Source organism: Sceloporus undulatus, chromosome 3 (assembly GCF_019175285.1).
Source record: "Sceloporus undulatus isolate JIND9_A2432 ecotype Alabama chromosome 3, SceUnd_v1.1, whole genome shotgun sequence".
Classification (NCBI taxonomy): Eukaryota; Metazoa; Chordata; class Lepidosauria; order Squamata; family Phrynosomatidae; genus Sceloporus; species Sceloporus undulatus.
This window is the reverse complement of record NC_056524.1, coordinates 253,488,829-253,510,236: the sequence shown is the minus strand read 5'-3', so window position 1 is coordinate 253,510,236 and position 21,408 is coordinate 253,488,829. Positions and strand designations below refer to the sequence as shown.

General features: G+C 37.7%; 1 protein-coding gene across 11 annotated transcripts in view; it reads left to right on the top strand.

Annotated features, from left to right (window-relative positions):
- Positions 1 to 21,408, top strand: part of MECOM (MDS1 and EVI1 complex locus) — a 406,876-nt gene that overhangs the window by 373,080 nt on the left and 12,388 nt on the right. For all 11 annotated transcript variants that reach the window (XM_042458927.1, XM_042458918.1, XM_042458922.1 and 8 more), the window contains 2 exons: positions 13,306 to 13,472; positions 17,464 to 17,541. In XM_042458927.1, coding sequence (XP_042314861.1) covers positions 13,306 to 13,472; positions 17,464 to 17,541 — 245 coding nt within the window. The remainder of the gene's footprint in view (positions 1 to 13,305; positions 13,473 to 17,463; positions 17,542 to 21,408) is intronic.

Genomic DNA, 21,408 nt, shown 5'->3' with positions numbered 1-21,408 from the left:
CCCGCTTTAACTCTTGTCTGGCTCTTTGCTATGGAATTCTGGGAGTTGTTTGCTTGCTTTTGTGTGGTGCTCCAAACAGAGGAGCTTTTGTGGGTTCCCTCCTGGAGGGAAGGAGGAGAAGGTCCTGGGCATCCCTGCCTCCTGCATTGTGACAGCACAGGAGCCCCACTGGACATGACACTAGAGACCCCCGGAGAAGCAGCCAGACCCTCTCCCTCTTGCTCTCTGCTCTGGTCTCTTCTTTCCCTCTCTTTCCCTGCTTTCCTCTTCTCTTCCTTGTCCCACCTTTCCTCCCTTTTTCCTCCCTTCCCTCCCTCCTTCTTTCCCCCCTCACACACACACACCTTCCCTCACTGCAGTCGCTCGCCTGCCTGCCTCCCTCCCTGCCTGTCATTCTTTCAGCCAATCAGGAGACGGAGGAATGAGGGAACGGATTTGAGAACGGATAAGAATACCGCACACACTTCTCTTGGAACGTTTTCATCACGTTTCAGCTCTCTGGGAACACATTCAGAACACATTCAAATCCGTTCCCTCCTGGAACACATTTGGAACACATTTAAGCGTTCTGAGAACCCGATTGGAACACATACGTGCGGTATTCTCAAATGCGTTCCGTTCTCATCACGTGATCAGAACGTTCTCAGAACGCAGTGCGATAATCTTCTATGTTTTGAAATTATCACAATGATGTGCTGTTTAGGCTCTACTTGGCAGCCTTTCACCAGAACACCTCTGCCAAGCTTATACATTGGCTAGTCTTGTCTTTTCTTACCCCACTGACATGGAATGACATGTATCTCAAACCTGTTAAAGCAACAAATGTATTTTCAAAACCCCATGCTCAGTTTATACATAATTTGAGTTTCACAGAATGTTTTGTGTTTTACATATATTGCAAGTGCTATCATTAAAAACAAAGTAGGTTGAAGACCATCAGCATAGAAGCCTGTTTACTTAATGCAAAAGTATTTATTTGTTCAACTTTGTCCCCATGTAATCATTTGGAAGTTTAAAGGCAGCTTACAGTATTTTAACTTTATTTTTTTCCCCTCGTGTCTTAGTTAAAACCTTTTTAACTGGTAAATTTGAAAAAACAAAACACCAATGAAAACAAGTTTCTGTCACAAGTTCCTCTCTTCTGCTCTTCTTATCCATATGAACACACACACACACACACATACACAGAAAGAGAGATTTATACAATTCTCTGTGAAAGTCCTAAACAAAGACTCAGCTGGATTTATTCATTGAATATTTATTGAACATTTGTTGAACAAAGAATGAAAAGAAGTTGAGTTATCCTTTTTTAAAAAAGAAAAAAAATTAAAGACACTATCATCAAACTGAAAAGCATCTACCAAAATGTTTCTTTCTGTATGACTTATGAAGGTCAGCCATTTTCTGATACAAGCACGCATTAGCCTTATTTGTAAAAAGTTAGGGTCATGGAATGTAAAGCATTGCCTGCTAAACCATTTCAAGCTATCAGGTTGACATTATTTATTTTTAGCAGGCCATTTACACTGTATTTCTGTTACAGTTTTTCTGTTCCTATCTAATATATTTTAACCATAAGTGCCCAAGGCTTGTTGATGGTATCAGGTCCATCTGAGATGCTTGTAAATATACTCTCACTCTTAATAGTGATATCCCCATTCCTAGCTCAGAAAATTTTGTGTCTGGGCAGAGGGAAAATTAGGAGCACATACAAACTCATAGTTTGTCCTCTTCAGGACATAAGGTTGGTAATGGGTTCAAGCCACTTCCTTTTTTAAGTATCAGTGGATGCTGATAATATCAAGCTTTTATTTATGCAAATCAAAATTACTGTTCTGTGTGTCATATAATACACTCTTTGTTTTTTAAAAAATCAATTTATGCATATTAAGAGCAGACATTGCTTTACCATGTAGCAGGAAGGACCCCCCCCCCAAAGAATTATCTTGCCACCCCACTACAACAGGAATGTCCTTACAGACATAGAAAACCTAATTACATATTTGTTGTTCTGAATTTTCTCCCATATTGTGTAGGAACATGTTATTCTGAATGAGAAAGTACAATCTTTCACTGGGGGAAATTCTGCAGCTCCAAGCATCTTCTCCATCCACTGTTGTGTATGTGTGTGTGCACATGTGTGTGAGAGAGAGGCAGAAACATGGGCACCAATGCTTAAGCCTCTCTGCTTTGCTTGATATCCCAAACTGTTCCTTATGTTTGCAGATGCTTAAGTAGCTGACTGTAAAATATGGTACTGTTTGCTATATGCTGATCCTTCCCACAATAAAGAACATAAGAATTATAATAGTAGATCACACTGATGGGCCCTTAATCCAATACATTTTCCATCACTAGCCAGATGCCAAGAGAACTCCTAATGGGAATGATTGAAAAACACTCACTAGAACTTCTCAGTTTCTGACAATCTGAGCTGCATGGCTTCTAAATATGGAGTCCTATTCTTATCTCCTGCACCTAAGATGTATGGATTTTTCTAACCCTTTTCAAAAATCTACCTATAATATTGACAATAACTATACCCTGTGGCAAAGAATTTCTTTCTTTTTTTTAATTTTTTGATTTTATTTCATATTTTAAACATATATAATCCATAACATTTTACACACACACATACACACATTCTTACATTCTAATACATTATATCTAAATATATTTTATATACCACCTCAGTGCTCCCCTTCCCCAGAGCCATTACCATCCTTGTATTCCATCCAAATTTTCATTTCATCTCGTGGAGGTAATTTTCCATCTTCTTTTCTTAATGCTTTTTCAATAATTTTTTTTCCATATCTCATCAAAATCATTTCTTTTCTATAGTCCTTTCCTTACTTTCAATTTGCATGTTAATTTGTGATTAATTGCTAATTCCCATACTTCTTTATACCAGTCCTCCAATTCTGCCTTTATTTTTGTTTTCCAAAGTCTTGCTATGATTAATCTCGCATGGCAAAGAATTTCATTTAACCTATTTGGGAGGATTGTTTTGTTTTTGTTTTTTAAAAAAAGATGGTTTCAAAGCTACGTATAAGAAATGTTACTTCCTTTCGTTTGTTCTTCTGAGAATATTTTTTCTTTTGAGAGACATTACATCCTTCCTTACTGTGCTCATAGATTTAGTGAGTGTGTGCAAGAGAATTTGTGAAAATTCAAATACATTTTTGGAAGTTTCTCACTAAAAGTGAATTCAAGTAACTGGAAAGAACTGCTGCCAAAATTCTAGTAGATGTTCCACTGCTACATAGGGTTCTGCTACATAATTAGTTCTGCTATACATAGGGTTGAGCAGTGTGGCCTTGGGGCTCCATATAGTCCACAGGCAGCTCTTTTTCTGGTCAAGCCAATTGGTCTGGCAGATGCTTTGGACTTCAGCTCCCTGAAGCCCAAGCCAGCTTGGTTGATAGTCAGGAATTCTAGGGACTAAAGTTCAAAACATCTGGAGGACCAAAGTTTGGGAAGCACTGTGCTAGACAGACAATAGTTTGATCCCAGTATAGGTCACTGTGCTTTTTACAGAGGTAAACTCAACAGGGCTTAATTTGTACCACTGTTCAGTAGGATCATAAGTCTTTTAACCTCTTATTGAGACCAACACTGAGCCCTGGAACCCGTAATATGATACTGTGCATGCACAGATGTATAAATAAAGTGAGGTAAGTTGAAAATACACTGCAGAAATAATCCAGTTTGAGACCGCTTTAACTGATGTGGCTCAATGCTAGGGAGCCCTGGTGGCGCAGTGGTTAAATGCCTGTACTGCAGCTATTCACTCAAAACCATAAGGTTGCAAGTTCAATACCAGCAAAAGGGCTCAAGCTCGACTCAGGCTTGCATCCTTCTGAGGTCACTAAAATGAGTACCTACATTGTTGGGGGCAATTAGCTTACAGTTTTAAGCCACTTAGGGAGGGCTAAAGTGCACTGATAAGCGGTATAGAAATGTATTTGCTATTGCTATTGCTAATTTTGGGAACTGTAGTTTTGTGAGACATTTAGACTTCTCCGTCAGAGAGCTCTGGTGCCACAATAAACTACAATTCCCAGGATGCCCTAGACAGGGCAGTTAATATGGTTTCAAACTAGATTATTTCAGGATTGTATACCTAAGAGTATATTTCTTGTGTCAGTAAATTGTCATTAGTAAATCCCACATGTTCAGGTAATCAGACAGGCACTATTCTTCTGAACACTGGATAAATGTAATAGGCAAGAGTATAAGTTGTGAGTCAGGAATTTTCTGGTTCAAATCATGCGTCAGCCATAAACTTATTTAGGAACGCCACAATCTCTCTGCCTTAGCTATCACCTCAATATGGGGATAATACTGGCTCACTTTACAAGATTGCTGTAATGTGTATAAAGCTCTTTGTACACTCAAAATGTGCTATATAAATACTTGCTAGTGGACCAACAGTGTTCTAGATTGGGAGAGGGACTTCTAGGCAGATGACTTTCTTTTCTATTTTTAGAAACTAAGCATTGAAATATTCACAATATGAATGGTCTCTGTTTTTTTCTTCTATTGTTACAGCTATGACAATCTTGTAAGGGTTTCCTTTCCCTTCAATTGCTGATATGTCCTCTAGGTCTCAATTCTGCCTCAGCAACTTTGTTCAGTTTTCTTTGTCTGGGAACATCTGTTCAGATGGGGAAACGATGACCTTTTGCCTCGGCTGAGGCAAAGAGCTACCCTAGCAGGCATTGAGAAGATTAAAGGAAGACTGCCCTGATAGCTTTTATGCTGCTCCAGTGGTTCTCAACAGTGAGAGAATATAAAGAGTAAAGGCTATATGTGACAGAAAGGGGCTAGTAATTCAGATTTTTCTAAGATCTGTTCAAAAGTAAATGAAAAAGTAACTTTTTAACTGAGCTACTTAGGGAAGAAGAAGGTGGGGATGTTACTAAAAACAATATCCTAATGTTAAATTAATCATCACCCACCCAACCCCCAAGTACAATACAACTTATTACTTAAATCAGAATGTTATGCATTTCTCTTCTATGGCCACTGACAACTAGCGATGTGGAACAAAGTGAGGAGACATATCACATAATGACTAATATTAGAATATTGACTAATTTGAGTTAGATGCTGTGGGAAGCAGGTATTCCACATGGAACTACCATATTTTCTTGTGGCCCTTAACTTCCTTATAAGGTTTTGTACCACTGTTAACTTCCTGTTAGCTTAATGTTCTCTTTACAGTCCAGATGAATTTGCAATCTCAAACTCCTCTGTTCTGGACATGTCAGTGGAGCATAAACACCACACATTAAACATACTCTTCAGAGCATTAGAATGGCTTTTTCATATAATGACACATTGCATGGGGATTGGAAAGCTGTCTGGGCTGCCTTTATATGTACCCTGAAGTCACTCATTGACTTATGGTGACTCTATGAATATTACAGTGGACCCTTGTTATACACTGGGGTTTGGTTCCAAGATCCCCCGTGTATAACAAAATCCGTGTATGCTCAAGTGCCATTAAATACAGTGACATAGCAAAATGGTGTCCTTTATAAAAAAAATGGAAAATCAAGGTTTGATATTTGAAATGTATACTTTTTCTGAGCATTTTCAAACCGTGTATGTTTGAATCTGTGAATAAAAAATCTGTTGTATAAGAAGGGCCAACTGCATAGGGTTTTCTTAAGGAATACTCAGTGGTGGTTTGCTATTGTCTTTCTCGGAAATATTGCCTACAGCACCTGGTATTCCTTGGTAGTCCCACATCCCAGAATTAACTATCTAGCTTCCAAGATCAAACAGGATCTGAGGCCTTCAGGGCATTTAGGTTCTCATTGTTTTTCAATGAAGAAGGTTAATCTGGCCATTTCATGTTGATAAAACATTGTTACATAAATTCCCATACAACCTGTGTTCCTCAGGGAGCCTACAGGTCCCAAAAGATTGCTGTAGCAACCTTCAACTGTATGGCCATTATCGTCATCTTTTCCTTTGAATATGGTGGTTGCCAGTTCCCTCAGTCTTATCATACTTTTCCTCTTAAAGAGCACCAACACCAAGAGTTATCTCCTTGCACCTTAACTTGTGTAGAAGGCCTACTTTGTGTTCCATTTTTCACATGAGTGAGACCTCCAAGGGTAAGAGTGTTGGTTCACCTCTCCTGCTGGATTTGCAGTAACAAAAACAAAACTCTTTGGCCCACTTGAGATGCCAATGTTCAGCATTATCTGAGGACAATGCTCTCAGAAGCAGCTTAACGTAGCAGAGTACAGAAGCAATAGTCCAGATTAAAGTATTGGCTGTGCACTGACCACATTTCACATTCAAACAAGTAAGCTTACAGGCACAGTTGATATCTCCCAAGTCCTTGGAGGTTCTTTATCATAAGTTGCAGTATTTACAGATATTTACAAACTCTCCTCACCAACTTCCATCAACATTACTGTCTGTTGTAATGCAGCTTCAACAATCCACAAGCCATTCAACCCACAGGTGCTCTGACTCCCAGTGCACTTATATACTGAGATGGCTAAGAGTCATCACTTGGTGCTACTTAGCATGATGCAACCCCTGTAGCAAGTTTTTGCATCATGCCAGGTGCTCTGACTCAGCATTTCCTGGCAGTCTGACAGTATTTGATGCATCTTGTCAATCAAAATATTTTTACAACAGTTTAAAGGAACATTATTCAAACAAAGAGATGGTGGCTTTCGCCACCATGATGCCAACATTATGGAATATTCTCTGTGATGACTGTGTCAGGCTCCCATGCTGTTCATTTTCTATCATCAGATGGAAAATGTGGCTTTCGCAGAACACCTGGGCTGACTTATGCCTGTGCATGCCATTTGTTTTTGTCATTGAGGAGACTGGAATTCCATCTATAGCAACCAAAGGGCTGCGCCTGCACTTACTACTAAGTTGCTACATCCCCTCTTATTCTGTTGTGGAAGTATGGGTAAGAGAAGCATCTGATTATGTCCCTTTAGCCTAATCCAAGATGCTGTGCTGAGAGGGCCTCAGAAGACGATGTAATAATTTCACAACCAGCTGCAGGGACATAGCCAGATGGTTCTCTGATTCCACTAGCCACAGAATGTCCATGGGAAGGCTGTAGTAGCTGAGCAGTAAGTCCAGGGATGTTTAATGGCTAACTGTAGTATAGTACCAAATGTGGAACTACTACACTATGCTGTGCCAGACAGGATTCTAGTGATCTTTTATTAATTCTGCTGTTTTTAGATGGCTATTCTACTGTGGAATGCATATTTTTGTGTTTCATTTACATTGATTGAGGTGTCATGTGAATGGAAAAGAATACAGCACATAAGTATTTAAACACATAAATAGAAAATGTGAAAGTTGGGAATGACTTAAAGTAGTAGTGGACAATGTGTGGTCCTGGGTTAACATGCAGCCCCCCCCCCCAGTGGTTTTCATACCCCAGCTTCCACTTTGCTGACAGAAAAATCCCTCTCTTGGAAATCACCAGATGTAATTCCTATTTTAAATATATTGTGGGGGGGGGGGCTGCATTGTGTTTAACATCAAGAAATACCTGCTTTGCAAACCAGAAATAATTTCCAGTTTTGTTTTCTTATATTTTCTGGCAAACCATCCTGCTGCTAAAGGGTCTTTGGACAGAAAACTGCAGAAAACACCAGCCACAACAAAGTTGCCTACTGTTGCCTTAAAGCTTCATAGGTTACTATGCTAGTTGGCAGCCTAAATCATTTTGAACAGAAAATGAAGCAATGCTTAATCTGTTACAGTTAGAATGTGTGGGAAGAAAGAATGTTGATTCAAACATGGATATTAAAGCCCTTAGTATGGAACTCTCTCTCTCTCTCTCTGTATGTAAATAAGCCACATCTTATCTTCCTGGGTGCATATCTTCTTTCCTTAGCCAAAAATAAGGACAACCCAAACCTACATATCACTATTAATCAGCCCAAAGCCCTTCTTGACTTTAGGTTTTGATCTCTGGTGATAGTAAAATTATTTCTCTCAGGAACAATTAGGAAGGATTAAATTCGATGTGAAATACAATTGAAGATTGATTCTAGGAAGAGTAAAAATAGGCAGGAGTGAAAAATAAATGTTATGATAGTGCTGAACTCTGTGAGCTGATAATGACATTGCTCTGCTAGGATGGAATTGCCTCCTATCCCAAACCAGCATCATTACATATCTTGGCCCTACGATCAGTACCCGTCAAAACCCTTCATATTGACAAATGCTCTATCCACTTGCATCTGTAGAGAATGTTTTAGCAGCTGAGTGATTATGAATCAAACCCTAAAGCTTCCAGCCCTTACTGCTTTCTTCTGCTTTCCCATTTGTCTCTTGACAAGTAAATGCATCTTGACTTCCCTCTGAGATCCTCCCCCCTTGCAATGTTTGATGAAAGACATTTGGCAAATTGGCAGTAGTACCCTGTACATTGCAATTTGTAGTGAGCATTAGCAGTCTGAGCATGAAATGAGAGGGCAGGCTACAGGCGAAAGGCGAGAAAAATATCAGGGCTAAGCAGAACATGAATAGTCATTTCAAGGAAACCAACAGACATTTATTTTGGCCTAGAAAGAGCAGGCAAAACCCTCACTATGATATTTATCTTGGACCTTAGTATGAAAAAAGTATAAGCCAAAGCAGTCTTATTCTATATCATTTGGTATGAATAATAAGTAATGTTGAGCTTGATGGAGTATTATTTTTTTTTTGTCTAAATACAGTGTAATCAAGAAGCAAATTAAGTCACAAATGCCCATGCATAAATCTGTTAAGCCACATTTTCTGTCCTGAGAAATTAGCCGTATTTAAGACTGGGCTGCAGGCTTATCATAGGGCAGTTCGACAGTCCTTTAGAGCTAGAGTATGATTTTGTATACCACTTTCCAGATAAGTGTTTTAAAACTCTCTGTCAAATCAGTGTTTTGCTGAAAGAAATTGAGGAAGGATGCTGTAAGACTATGAGTTTTGAAGATGCAGAGAAGCTAGTTAATTCAACAGAATATTTATTTATAAGTATTTCCCATTTATCAATCAAAGCCTTCAGGCATAGACTTGCATTGAAGAACCCTACATTTCTCATTTGTGCATATTTTGTTGCTATCACTTGATTTCTCCTTCTTTGTACCCATTCATAAATCTTTAATGACCACAGCCATCTTCTTTTAAGGGATATGTAAGTGCAATTCTGTACATAACTGGTTAGAAACAAGCTGTGTTGAGTAAAGGGATGGAAATGATATTGAAACTATTTTTTAAATTTGGTTGAAAACATGTTTCTTGAATGTTGGAAAATCTGATACGGAGAAATCTTGACTGATGTGAATCTCTGAAGTTCAAGATTTAATTTTGCAAAGTTCATTCATGGAGGTTTCACGCAGAGAATAGTCTTTTCTGTATAGGGAGCAGCATTTTTTCCTGTTTTCTGTGCAAAACCCCCCAGAACTTACAGAATAATTATGAACTATACATTTTCTAAGCAGGAAACAGCATTGTTTGCCCAGAAAATAATATTATGAATTTTGCATATAATAAGTATTGAACTGCAGATAATCTTAGAAAACTGCACAGTTTTTGATGACATTTTTACAGCAGGCAAAAATTGCTAAAACTATTCCTTGCTGCCTTTGAGAACAGAATTGGAAAATAATTGCACTCCCCATTTTAGTGGAGCATGAGTAAGTGTGCTTGTGATAATAATAATAATAATAATAATAATAATAATAATAATAATAATAATAATAATAATTTTTATTTGTATACCGCTTTTCCTTCAGATCAAAGCGGTTCACAACATGATAACCTGAGATTACCTGAGAACATATTTTAGTGGCATTCTATCAATATAAATAGCTGCAGAAAGACTGATATTCATACGATGCTTCATTCAGGAATAAGCTGGTTTCATTAGATGTGATCTACCAGTTACAGAGAAAACTGTAAAGTTGTATAACGTTTTAAAGGCATACAAAGCTAGAAATTTCTTATATAGTGTTGCAAAGGTTATTTCCAAAAAGTATGTTTATTTATTAGGGGGTTTTTGTACACATAATGGCTAAGATTGATGTTACCTCATCTTGTTTTACATCTGTGAGTCACTTTGAGTCTTACATCAGGAGAAAGGTGGTATATAAATGTAATGAATGGATGATTGAATAAATGAATGATTGGCATCTGAAATAATAAACTGATATTGGAAACCATTACATTAGAATTATTCCTCTGGTATACAGCACACAATCATAGACATCATCAGATGAATAATACAGATGTCTGTGTTGTTGTTGTTGTTATGTTTATTTATACCCCACCTTCCTCACCATTACAATTAAACAGTACAAACAATTAAAAACATTACGTTATTAAAATTTAAAATTTAATGTTGGTCTTATCTTTAGCACTTTGGTGCAACTAAATATGGTTGACATACAGCATATAATAGTCTTGTTCTAATGGGTTGGAAAGGGCAGGCAGTATAGTCAGTGAGCTTTATCTCATTTGCCTTGCATAACTCTTAAACTAGAATCCCATGTGTATCTCACTGAGCATACAGAGCTCCTCCATGAATGGACTTCCCATTAACTTCAGAGGATAGTGCTTCTTTGTGAGAAAACTGTTGTAAAAGGAACAAAGGCCTGTTACAGACAGCCAAAATAAAGCTGCTTCGAGTCACTTTGGAGGTATGGTATTTCAATGATGCATGAGTCCTAAGAGTCTTGAAGCTTCACCAAAGCTGCATTCCAGTCCTTAGGAGTGGAGCGTGGCTTTGGTGCGGCCTTTGGACTCTTAGGACGCATGTATCATTGAAATACCATAACTCCAAAGTGACTCGAAGCAGCTTTATTTTGGCTGTCTGTAACAGGCCAAAGACTCCCCAGTGTCCATTAGTGTTCCTTACACTTATTTAAGGAAAGAAGTAAGGAAGAAGAAAAGCTTCTGTTCTTCTGATATGCAAATCTTACCAGATATTAACAGCTAGGAAAAAAGTACCTTGGATTTAGTTAAGTGAGATCATCAGAACTGATTTTCACTGGGCAAAGTGACATCTAGATAATAGGATGGAGGGCCAACATATTTATATGTAGTGGCACTCTTCTTCCAAGGTTCTTAGGAAATTGTAATTATATGAGCAAATAGAAATTCAGTGACAACCTCCATACGATAGGCTGCAAAATGCTTAAGCAAACTGAAAGTGTGAAGGTGAGGGAAAGGGATAATAAGGTATAAGCCACTATTTTTGTTACTGCTATGTAAATTGACCTAATGCTGATTAAATATTTATAATTAGTGGCTGAAATTCTTCATGGGGTACACAGCTATGAAGATTTTCATATCTGGCTGAATCACTGATAAAATATCCCTGAAATGTCTCTCAATTGTGGAGGAAGCAAGTGTGTCTGAACACCTGGTGGGCTTCCTCAATTGTCATGCAATCATTGCTCCCTCTAGTGTCCCTGAATAATCTCAAGGGGAGCGGATTTTCTATGAACGCAAACTTCGAGCGACGATTGCATGACGATTGAGGAAGTGCACCAGGTTTCAGACACACGTACTTCCTCCACGATTGAGGGATATTTCAGGGATGTTTTATCAGCGATTCAGCCAGGTATGATAATCTTTTATGAAGCAGTGGTACATGTACTGGTAATCTCTCATTAAGTTTCTGTAATGCACTCTACTTGGGGTTACCCTTATACCAAGTTTGGAAGCTTCAGTTGGTTCAAAATGCAGCAGCAAGATTGGTCACCAGTACATCTACGTTTGACCATATAACACCAGTGTTGAAATCTCTTCAGTGGCTGCCAATTGGCTTCCGGGTGCAGTATAAGGTGTTTGTTAATACCTTTAAAGCCCTACATGGCTCAGGCCCGAGTTACTTGAAGGAACGCATCTTCCTACACAATCTGCCCCGGAACTTAGAACATCTGGGAAGTATTTATTGGAACATCATAACACTAGGTTAATGACAACTTCCCACAGGGAGTTTACTGCTGTGGTTCCAAAATTATGGAATAGCCTACCGGAAGAGATCTGTCTTATTACTACCTTAGAGGCCTTTAAGAAGGCACTCAAAACGGATCTCTTCCGGCAGGCTTATCCACCGGACTCCATATAAAAGGTTATGACGATTGCTTCACTCCTGACTATGATTGTTGGCTATTGATGAATTGTTATTTTAGAGAACTAATAGGAATGTTGGTTAATTCATTATTAGTGTTTTATTGATTTTGTATTATTGTATCATTTTTACTGATGTAATCCCGTCTAGATCCTTGGCAGAGGCAGGAAATATTAATAAACGTTATTATTATTATTATTAGTAGTAATATTCTATGAGACTATGATATGCTTCCTAATTTGACCTCTACAAAACACATCATATAAGCCAGGCAGCCATACCAGCCAAGAGGTTTTGAAGTACTGGGCATTGTGGGTCCTGAAGGGTGGGACACTAAAGAATGATCTATTCAGCCCCCTCCTGCTAGTGAGCCAGAGTGATCTGTTGGGTTCTGTCACAATTGCTCTTCGTAGTACTTCTAACTGGCCGAAGGTGGCTGCATATGTCATCTTTCATTACCCACTTGCAAGTACCCCAGAACTCCTTGATGGGTGTGGCTGTCTGCCGTCTAAGGTGGGTTTCAAGGAGCATTTCTGGTCATCACAATAGTGCACAGGATACCAGCTGATATTTTTATCTGTGTTTTCTATTGTGTAGTTGTAATAAGTCATTGTGTTTTGTAAACAAATTAATTTTGTTAAAATTATGGCCTTTGGCTAACAGTCCAGTCTGTGTATATGGTTTGGAAATAGCTAACACGACTGCATTACCTAGCTTTCTTTGGTGATATCATGATAATTAAATTATCTTGGATTCAATATATGCTGTTAATATTCTCTGTATTAGAATAAACCACAGCCTGGAAAAGGTCTAAAGATTAGCTGTGGTTATTGCACTGGTAGAAATTATTTTATGGTCTACCCTTTTCCAGCTAAAACTGTTCAATGTTTCCAACTAGATATGATACATAGTTTTTTGTGGGTTTTTTGGGCTATGTGGTCATGTTCTAGAGGAGTTTCTTCCTGATGTTTTGCCAGCATCTGTGGCTGGCATGATGCTTGGGCTATGTAGAAAGTCCACATAGCCCAAAAAACCCACAAAAAACTATGGATGCTGGTTATGAAAGCCTTCAACTTCACATTAGAGATGATATATTTTCTAAAGTGGTGCCTCTTTATTGACCTTCAACTGCTCTAGCATAAGAATATCTCCAATGGAACATGTTTTTCCCTGCCTTCTTACAGATGTCAGCTATAGAAAACATGGCTGAAAAGCTTGAGAGCTTTAGTGCCCTGAAACCAGACGCCAGTGACCTCATACAATCCGTCCCTTCCATGTTCAATTTCAGAGCCCCTCCCAGCACTCTGCCGGAGAACCTTTTGCGAAAGGGCAAGGAACGCTATACTTGCAGGTAAATTCCCCAAGCTAATCACTTGCATCAGGCTCTCTTAACATCTCTATTCTTTTGCAAGCCACTGTTATTTACTTTAAAAATTACTTGAGTTTTTAATGATTAATAGGGATTATGGTGGGTCACTCACATTTTAAAAGGCTCTGTATTCAGCAAGACATGGGCATAGTGTTTGATTTTGTCTTTGCTTAAAATTACAGGAGAAATTTGTTCTACATTACGGAGAGTTTGATAAATGAGGCCAAAACATTACATAAACAGGCTTGTTCCAAAATTTCCTCATCACCTTTATATTAATGCATGTTTTCCCCCACTCATATTTTTTTTTCTGATCATGAACAACAAGACTGTTTTCCCTGGGTCTTTCCTTTGATAATGCCAGAAGGGAAATTTCTCAGGATCTGTGAGTGATTAGGAGATGTATGTGTGTATGTATGCTTTATTTTTTTTAAAATGAAGTCGTCACTGCAGGTATTTGGCTGAAATCAACATCTTCTTAAAGAAATCAATGGAAGTCTTGTCTCAGAGTTGGATGAAGCACAGAGACATCTGTGGTTTTTCAGGTCCTAAGTGGATTGCTATTTGTTCAACTCAAAAGGAGCCTTTTTGTTGACCTCTGTATTTGATGAATTTCACACATCATTATGGCCCAAATTTAAATATGAAAATTTGTCAGAATTTAAATAGTGAATATTTGGGTAACACTTTGGACAAATCGCACAATTCCTATCTACCCACATCTAGGATAGTTTTCAGCCTTATTTTTCAATTTTTTTTTAAATGGAAGGATAAATAATTGTATACATAGCACATGGACACACATGCAGGCTTTTGAAACTAAAAGGAATAGTACAGAATATAGTTCACTTAGAAATACTCTGCCATAGTGGAGTCCTTTTCAGATATAAGTATATTTACCTTAATTACAAAATTAACTTGACCATAAACAGCTTATAATCTGTTCTGGTCATTTTTATTCTTTTTATTAATCTTCTTTTGAGGAAGAGGAACGACTGTGTAAAAAAAAGGAACCTATCCAGAGTTACAGCTATGGTAGCAGAAAGAGGAGAATTGTCCCTCTTATTCCAAATGAATATTCCTCCTCCTCCTCCTCTTGCTGCTCCTTATTTTATTCAGTTGCATCCCACTTTTCTCCCAAGTTGGTTAACAACAAGGACTCAAGGTGGCTAACATTTTAAAAAAACTATACAGATTTAAAAACTATATACTGTAGAAACTTTATTTTATTTATTTATTGCAGTTATATCCTGCTTTTCTCCCAAAATGGGATTCAAGGCAGATTTCAATAGTAGTTGTAAAAGCAATAATAGCTAAAACATTGATTATAAAATTAAAATAGAATTAAAATAGTGTTATTAAAATATGGTTAAAAACAAATTTAAAAATTTAAACATATTTACAATATGATTTCATTTAAAGATTTGAAAAAGAGAGAACACCACATTACACATTCAGCCACTACAACTCCATCATTAACATTTAAAAAATGATAAAAATATAAATAAAAAGTTCATTAAAATCAATTAAACAATTTGCAAATTTAAAAAATTAAACATGAAAACATTAGAATTTCTTAAACAATTACACAAGCCATAAAACTGTGAAGCACATCATTAAATTTTACCCCTCACAATTTCGAAAAACCTGGTGATACAAGAACACTTTCAGTTGCTACCAAAAGGAGAACAAGGAGCCAAAATGAAATGGTTAAATATATAGGTGAAATGAGACCCATTTCTTCCTTGTATATTGAACAGACTAACATGGCTGTTTTTCTAAATTTCAAAACATGGCTCTTTATTAAAGCCTTTGGGTTCTAATGATTCTTCCCAAATCTGTACATAGAAAAATGATAGGGGACAAAGTCCTATGAGTTACAGTATACGAGGGTAAAAAATGTTTATTTCTTTAAAAGCTTTTAAAGAAATAAAGTGTTTTTGACCAGTATGTGGAACTTTGTCTTTCATTCTTCCTCTGGGAATACGTGCTTTTCAGTTTTTTACTTCGTTCACATCTGTACATGCACAGATTGTTTTCAAGTGTTTCAACTTGTTTTAAACTGTGGCGAGCAAAGTGTCAGATACTAGTGGATTGCAGTTCCCATGAAGGTCAGCCAACATAGCCAATAGTGAGGACTGTTGGGAGTTATGATCTAGCAACATTTAGAGAGCCATATTTCATCTCCAGCTCTTCTAAATTGGTTACATTAACACAGCTTTAGACCATTTAAATGATCCTTTACTGTTTTTTTTTAACTGCTTAAATGTATTTAAATTGATTTTTTGTCTATGCCACTCTGGGATCTTCTGAGAAGATATAATTATGTAAATAAATAAGCAAATGATTTAAAGAAATTAAGAAAACCCCATGATCCTTAGGAGTGCCACAAATGACAAATGACTGGAAAGCACACAAAACAACAAATGGCAAACATTTTTTTTATTGCAAGTAGTAATTCTGTCATTGTTTGAGAGGTAAACCTCACAAACGGTATCTTAAATTGGTGTTGATGGAGTTGTTCTTCCCACCCTCCAATTATTTTAGAGAGAGAAAAATGCAGGGGAGGAATTGAAGACAGAGAATATGTCTGCGAAGTGTACTTTATCCAAAGTCTCCACATTTTTGCTTTAGAGTAAAAAATCAAACAAATTGAAGTTATCTGCACAGTTTAGCCATAGAAGAATATCCATTACCACAAATAAAAGGTGTGAAACATTTGTAGGTCCCCCAGTGCAACAGCATTGTCTCCTAGGCTGTAACACACAAGGAGAATGCTAATATATGGTTGTTTGTTTACCTAAGGATAAGAAATAAACTTCAAGCTGGAGGCTGATGGTTAAGATATAAAAGAAGATGAAAATCTCCCATATTTCTTTTAAATGTGTCTCTGTGGGAACATCTGAAGAATAGGCAAAGGCTGAAGTTTCTGTCTGAATGATGCAGCAAGGATTTTTTAAAAAATATTATCTGGTCAGGCTGTCTCCATGCCACATGCTGAGGGCAGCACTGTAGCATTCTTTAGCAAGGCCAAGTCACCACAAAGTAACTCTGTTCTGTCCAGATAATATGGTACATAGAGCATTTGCTACACACGGAATTTGCTAATACTCAGTTTCCCCCAATACAATAAACACCTTATCTTCATAGGAAATGTATATTTCATATTCATAAGAAATATTAAAAAATGTGAATTTGACCAAATGAAATAATGGTTTATCTGTTAAAAAACTAATATTTAAACAGAGGAATAATTATCTAAAAATGCATTAAGGGTTTCTATTCTGGATGCATATTTTATGGGAATTGGCCTAGATTTGGAAGAATAACCTGCCTTTGCTATTTTCGATTTGCTTTCTTTGTTATTTCAAATTGCTATTTATATCTGTATCTCATTTTCAGAATGCCAGTGTTTGAGTTTGATAACTGGCATATCAATTTATCTGATCTTTCTGAAAACATGTCAGCTACTTCCAAAGCCCACCATTATAGAAGCATACCTTGATGGATTAGGTCTCTTGAATTGTGTCTAGTCTGATCTTTAGTGGGAGGTACGATGCCACATTTGCTGACACTGTGAATAAGCTAAACAATTTAAAACCTGTTTCCATCAAGTCAAGATTCTAAGCTTTTGTTAAAAGATTTTCCCCCTCCAGAAAGATTCAGCTGGAGAAGTGACAAAGTGAATAAATATAGTAAGTCTGGGTAAACATTAAAATGAAAGTCTGCTCCCATACATGGCTTATGGGTGGAATGGCAAATCAAAACATCACTATCTTATTCCATAAGGTTTTCATTCAATATATTTCATTCAATATATGCCATTGAATAGGTTGTTTTCAGAAATATTTAAATACCAAAAAAAATAGTTCCATTCAAGACTGGTTTGAAGTTAAAGCGATGCATATGAGTTCTTTATGTAACTTAATGCAAAACATTAAAGCCATCCTTGTAAACCACCTTCTAATGACAGATACTGTGGCAAGATTTTTCCAAGATCTGCAAATCTTACTCGTCATCTGAGGACGCACACTGGAGAACAGCCTTACAGGTACAAGAGGGATCTATTTTGGGGGTAGTACTCTCAGGATTATTATATCAGCCTTTCACTAACAAATAGATTTACCTGTAACTAATAAAAATAAAATAAAATCCTGGTAGTACTAATATTACTGATTGTATTATAGTTCCTAAAATCCCTGTCACCATAGTTGCTAATTGGGGGATTCTGGGAGCTATGATCCAAAAAACTAACTTTTCCAAGCTCTGGGTTTTCGAATGGACTACATAAAGCACAACTTGTAATACTTTGTAATAAATATGTAAAGAAACTTCAGCATCCCTGTGGACACTAACAAGACTTATGGCCCTTTTATGCTGCCTTCTGGGTGACATGGGAGCACGGTGTTTACATGCTGCATGCTTCCAAGCCAACACAGGGGTGGCTTCCAGGGGTTCCAACAGCATGGAATTTATATGCCACACACTGCCATTGCACCTTAAAGCTGGCTTCTGGCCACAGTGAGGCTGAAAAGCTGGCTTTTTGCCAGCCCAAAAAGGTGCAGTTTGAAGCCATCTATTTTGCTCCATATTCTCCCTAATACTGCAAGTGAAATCAGCAAAATTCCATAGACTCATGGTATTTTAAAAAGGGTTGATGTCTCTGATTTAGAGTTGCCAACGAACAGCTTGTCTGAAGGATGGAGCTGGATGGGGACATGTGGCCAGACTAGACATGATATTGAATGTTTCTTTGTATTTCACCTGCAGTTTTTTTCTAGGTATATAGCATCAACTGGATTTATTATAATTATTAAGACTGGAGCAGGTATAGAGGGTGCACATGTGCCTGTGTATTCTTTCAAACGGAGACAGCAGCTTAAGAGAATGGATTTCTGTGAACAGGAAAGGAAGTGGCTCACTTCCCCCTTCCAATCTATTCTAGAATACAGATGTCAGTCAATTCCAGATTCCATTATTATGGCAGGAGGAGCAGCTTAATTCTGGGATGGCTGAACAGAAGTAATTTAATAGCGCTTTGCTATGTCTACTAAATTTTAACCAAGGTCTGATTAAAAAAATATATATTTAGTAATAAAGGTGAGATTTTTCACTTTATTTGAAAATGGGATTCCAAAAAACAAATAATAATTTGGATTGTGTGTATCAAATCTGGTTTTAGTACTTATTTCTGACTGCAAACGTGCTGTATTTTGTTTATTTCCATTATTCCTATATAAGGTGTGTTCAGTAACTGCAAGGATTTTCTGTCCTATTATTCTCTTCTCAAGCATGCCTAGCTAGTTCTAATCTCATTCCTTGGTGCTTTTAACCCACTTCTCTACTGGTCCGTTCCACTGATCTCTATGGGACTTAACTGAGAGAGCCCTTAAGGTTATGGCCCATGGGATCAATATATATACTGAAATGAGAAAAGAATTTTAATTGTACAAAATGGAACTTTCACTTAATGAAATCAATAGGAAGGTACTCAGCTCATGTTCTAACAAAACAAGCACAAATTTTATGGCTTGAGAAGAGTAGAAAAGCTCATTGTTTGGGACAGATTTTTCCCCCTCTTTCAGTGTTGAATTTATTTGGGAAGTGAGCTTGCATGTAATTTAATTCCTGTTTTAAGAGGTATCTTGAAACATGTTATGCTCTTCCACTGCATAACAGCCAGAAACAATTAGCAATGTCATGCATAATTTCTTCCCTGAATAATTGACTTAGCACACAATGTAACAGACATGTTTTGAAGTCCACGAGAAATAGTTTGGGTGGGTGGGAGGGTGATGGTGATGAAGACAGTTGGCCAGCTGCCAGCCAGAGAATTTGGAATAGTTATAGGATGTCTTAGTAGTGGCTTAGAGGGCAATGCTCTAAAGGCTTCAGGGACTTCAAATTACTACAGAGTATGAAAATTGATGCCTCTGGTACCAGAGTGATAGACTAAACTACTTGTGTTGGCACCATATTAAAGATGTGGATTGTTTATTTCTGTGTTTGCGAAGATAACTGAATTTCCTCCAGGATTAGCAATTGAGCAAGCTAATTCCTCAAGAAAAGATTTTATCACACAATGTAATTTTGAAGAGGGAGGAAAGTGGCCTTTCTACCTTATTTAAGCCTTAGAAGCAATTTGTTTCATGTTTTCCTTCTTCTCAAAATGCTTAATTATACTGCACAGGCAACAGCATAAAACAATAGGCTTGAGCTGCTTGCTTTTTACACTATATCAGCTTTGGCACAATACTTTTTAACATCTAGGTATGGACTATCCTATGTTATGTGTTGTTCACTTTGAAATAGTGAATTTGTCCATATAGCTAAAGATCCCATTGTATATGCCAAAGCGTATGATATAGGGTAGGGTGTTTCTGGTGGGGTAAGTTGACGTCTTTGGTGGTCCCTTAATTTTTCCATGTTCAGAATCAGTTTTGCACATATGTCTCCCTGCTGTCAAGTCTGAGATATGTCAAGCTCTCATAAAGAGAAAAGCATATATTCAGTTTTTGACGAGATGGAAAATGAAAAGGAAGTATCAGTTGTGAACTCTGTTCTTCCTGGTCATTACGATATCTAAAACAGCTTTCTGAGAACTTGTACCTACCATTATCCATGCAGCAATTGGTTCAGTTTCTTTAATAATATAGAATCTTTCCATACACCAGAGACTAGAAACAAAATTTACATTGCTGATAAATCAATACATTTATAATGAGGCCTTTCTAAAGAGGGACCAAAGGGGACCACTCAAGGCACTGAAGTCTTTGTGCAGCTGAAGGATAAAATAAAAATGAAGTGTACAAAAATAATGGAAATGTTTTTGAGAAACATTTTTGGATTCCTATATGTTCATAAAATGTTCCTGTACTTTCCCCTTTTTTCATCTGCACATCTTAAGATCTCTTCCAGAACTGTATAGTGGCTCTAAACACCACCTAAAAAGATTTCCTTTTTGTACTTTCCAAATGGTGGACCCATTGTGTGCAGGTTTGTGGGCAGTGTCTGGTGACAGTTCTGTTCCTTGGTATCTGCCAAGCATTAGAGGTGTTGGGAGAGCCCTTCTCCAGATTAGCTATAAGAAACATTAGCTGAAGCCAGGAGCAGGGCCTAGGTGATAGATATCAAATTAAGTCCTGTCAGCATGTGCCAAATAAAACATTCTCCCCCACCCCAACCTTTTCGGCAGGGAGTCTGAATGACACATACCCCAAATCCTGGTTCTGATGCAGACAGTCCAGACAATGTCCAGCTTGTTCAGCACCAGAACTGGGGTATACCTACCCTTATAACAAATCCATTTTTAAACAATATTTGCTCTGGATCTTCCTTGACGATCCAGCATTGTCCATTACAACACTGTGTGGCTGTTTACAATACATACTGCTTTGTCACCTGGCACAGCCACCACTAGCAAGAGTTGCTCACTCTGAGGACAGAACGAGGTGCCCAACCATGTGATTGAAGCTGGGCACCTCATTCTGACTACAGAGCAAATGATTCACCCATGGTAGTGGCTGCAGTGAGTCACAGTGGAACGCCCGTGTAAACATCCACCCAGCATCAGAATGAAGGGCAAGGTAAAGAGTATGTTGGGGCAGCTCTGGGTCCAGAATACTTTGGGCTGCTCCTGGAATATTTGGGCCAGTGTAGACACCATCTAGAAGGTCTTCAGTTAACTGCTCTAGTATAGATCCTGGTACTGTCAGGCACCTGGATGCTCTTCTCTTCTGGCTACCTAAGCTCCCTTTTTATAGCCCTGTTTATTTGATTGGTCTGCCTTTGCTAGCCATGCATTGATAAGATTGAGCCATATATTGATGGGATTGAGGAGGACAATGCATGCCTTTCTGAGTCATGACTTTTGTTTGGGGGCATATTGGGCATAAGGCACGAGCAGGTAGAGTTTTTC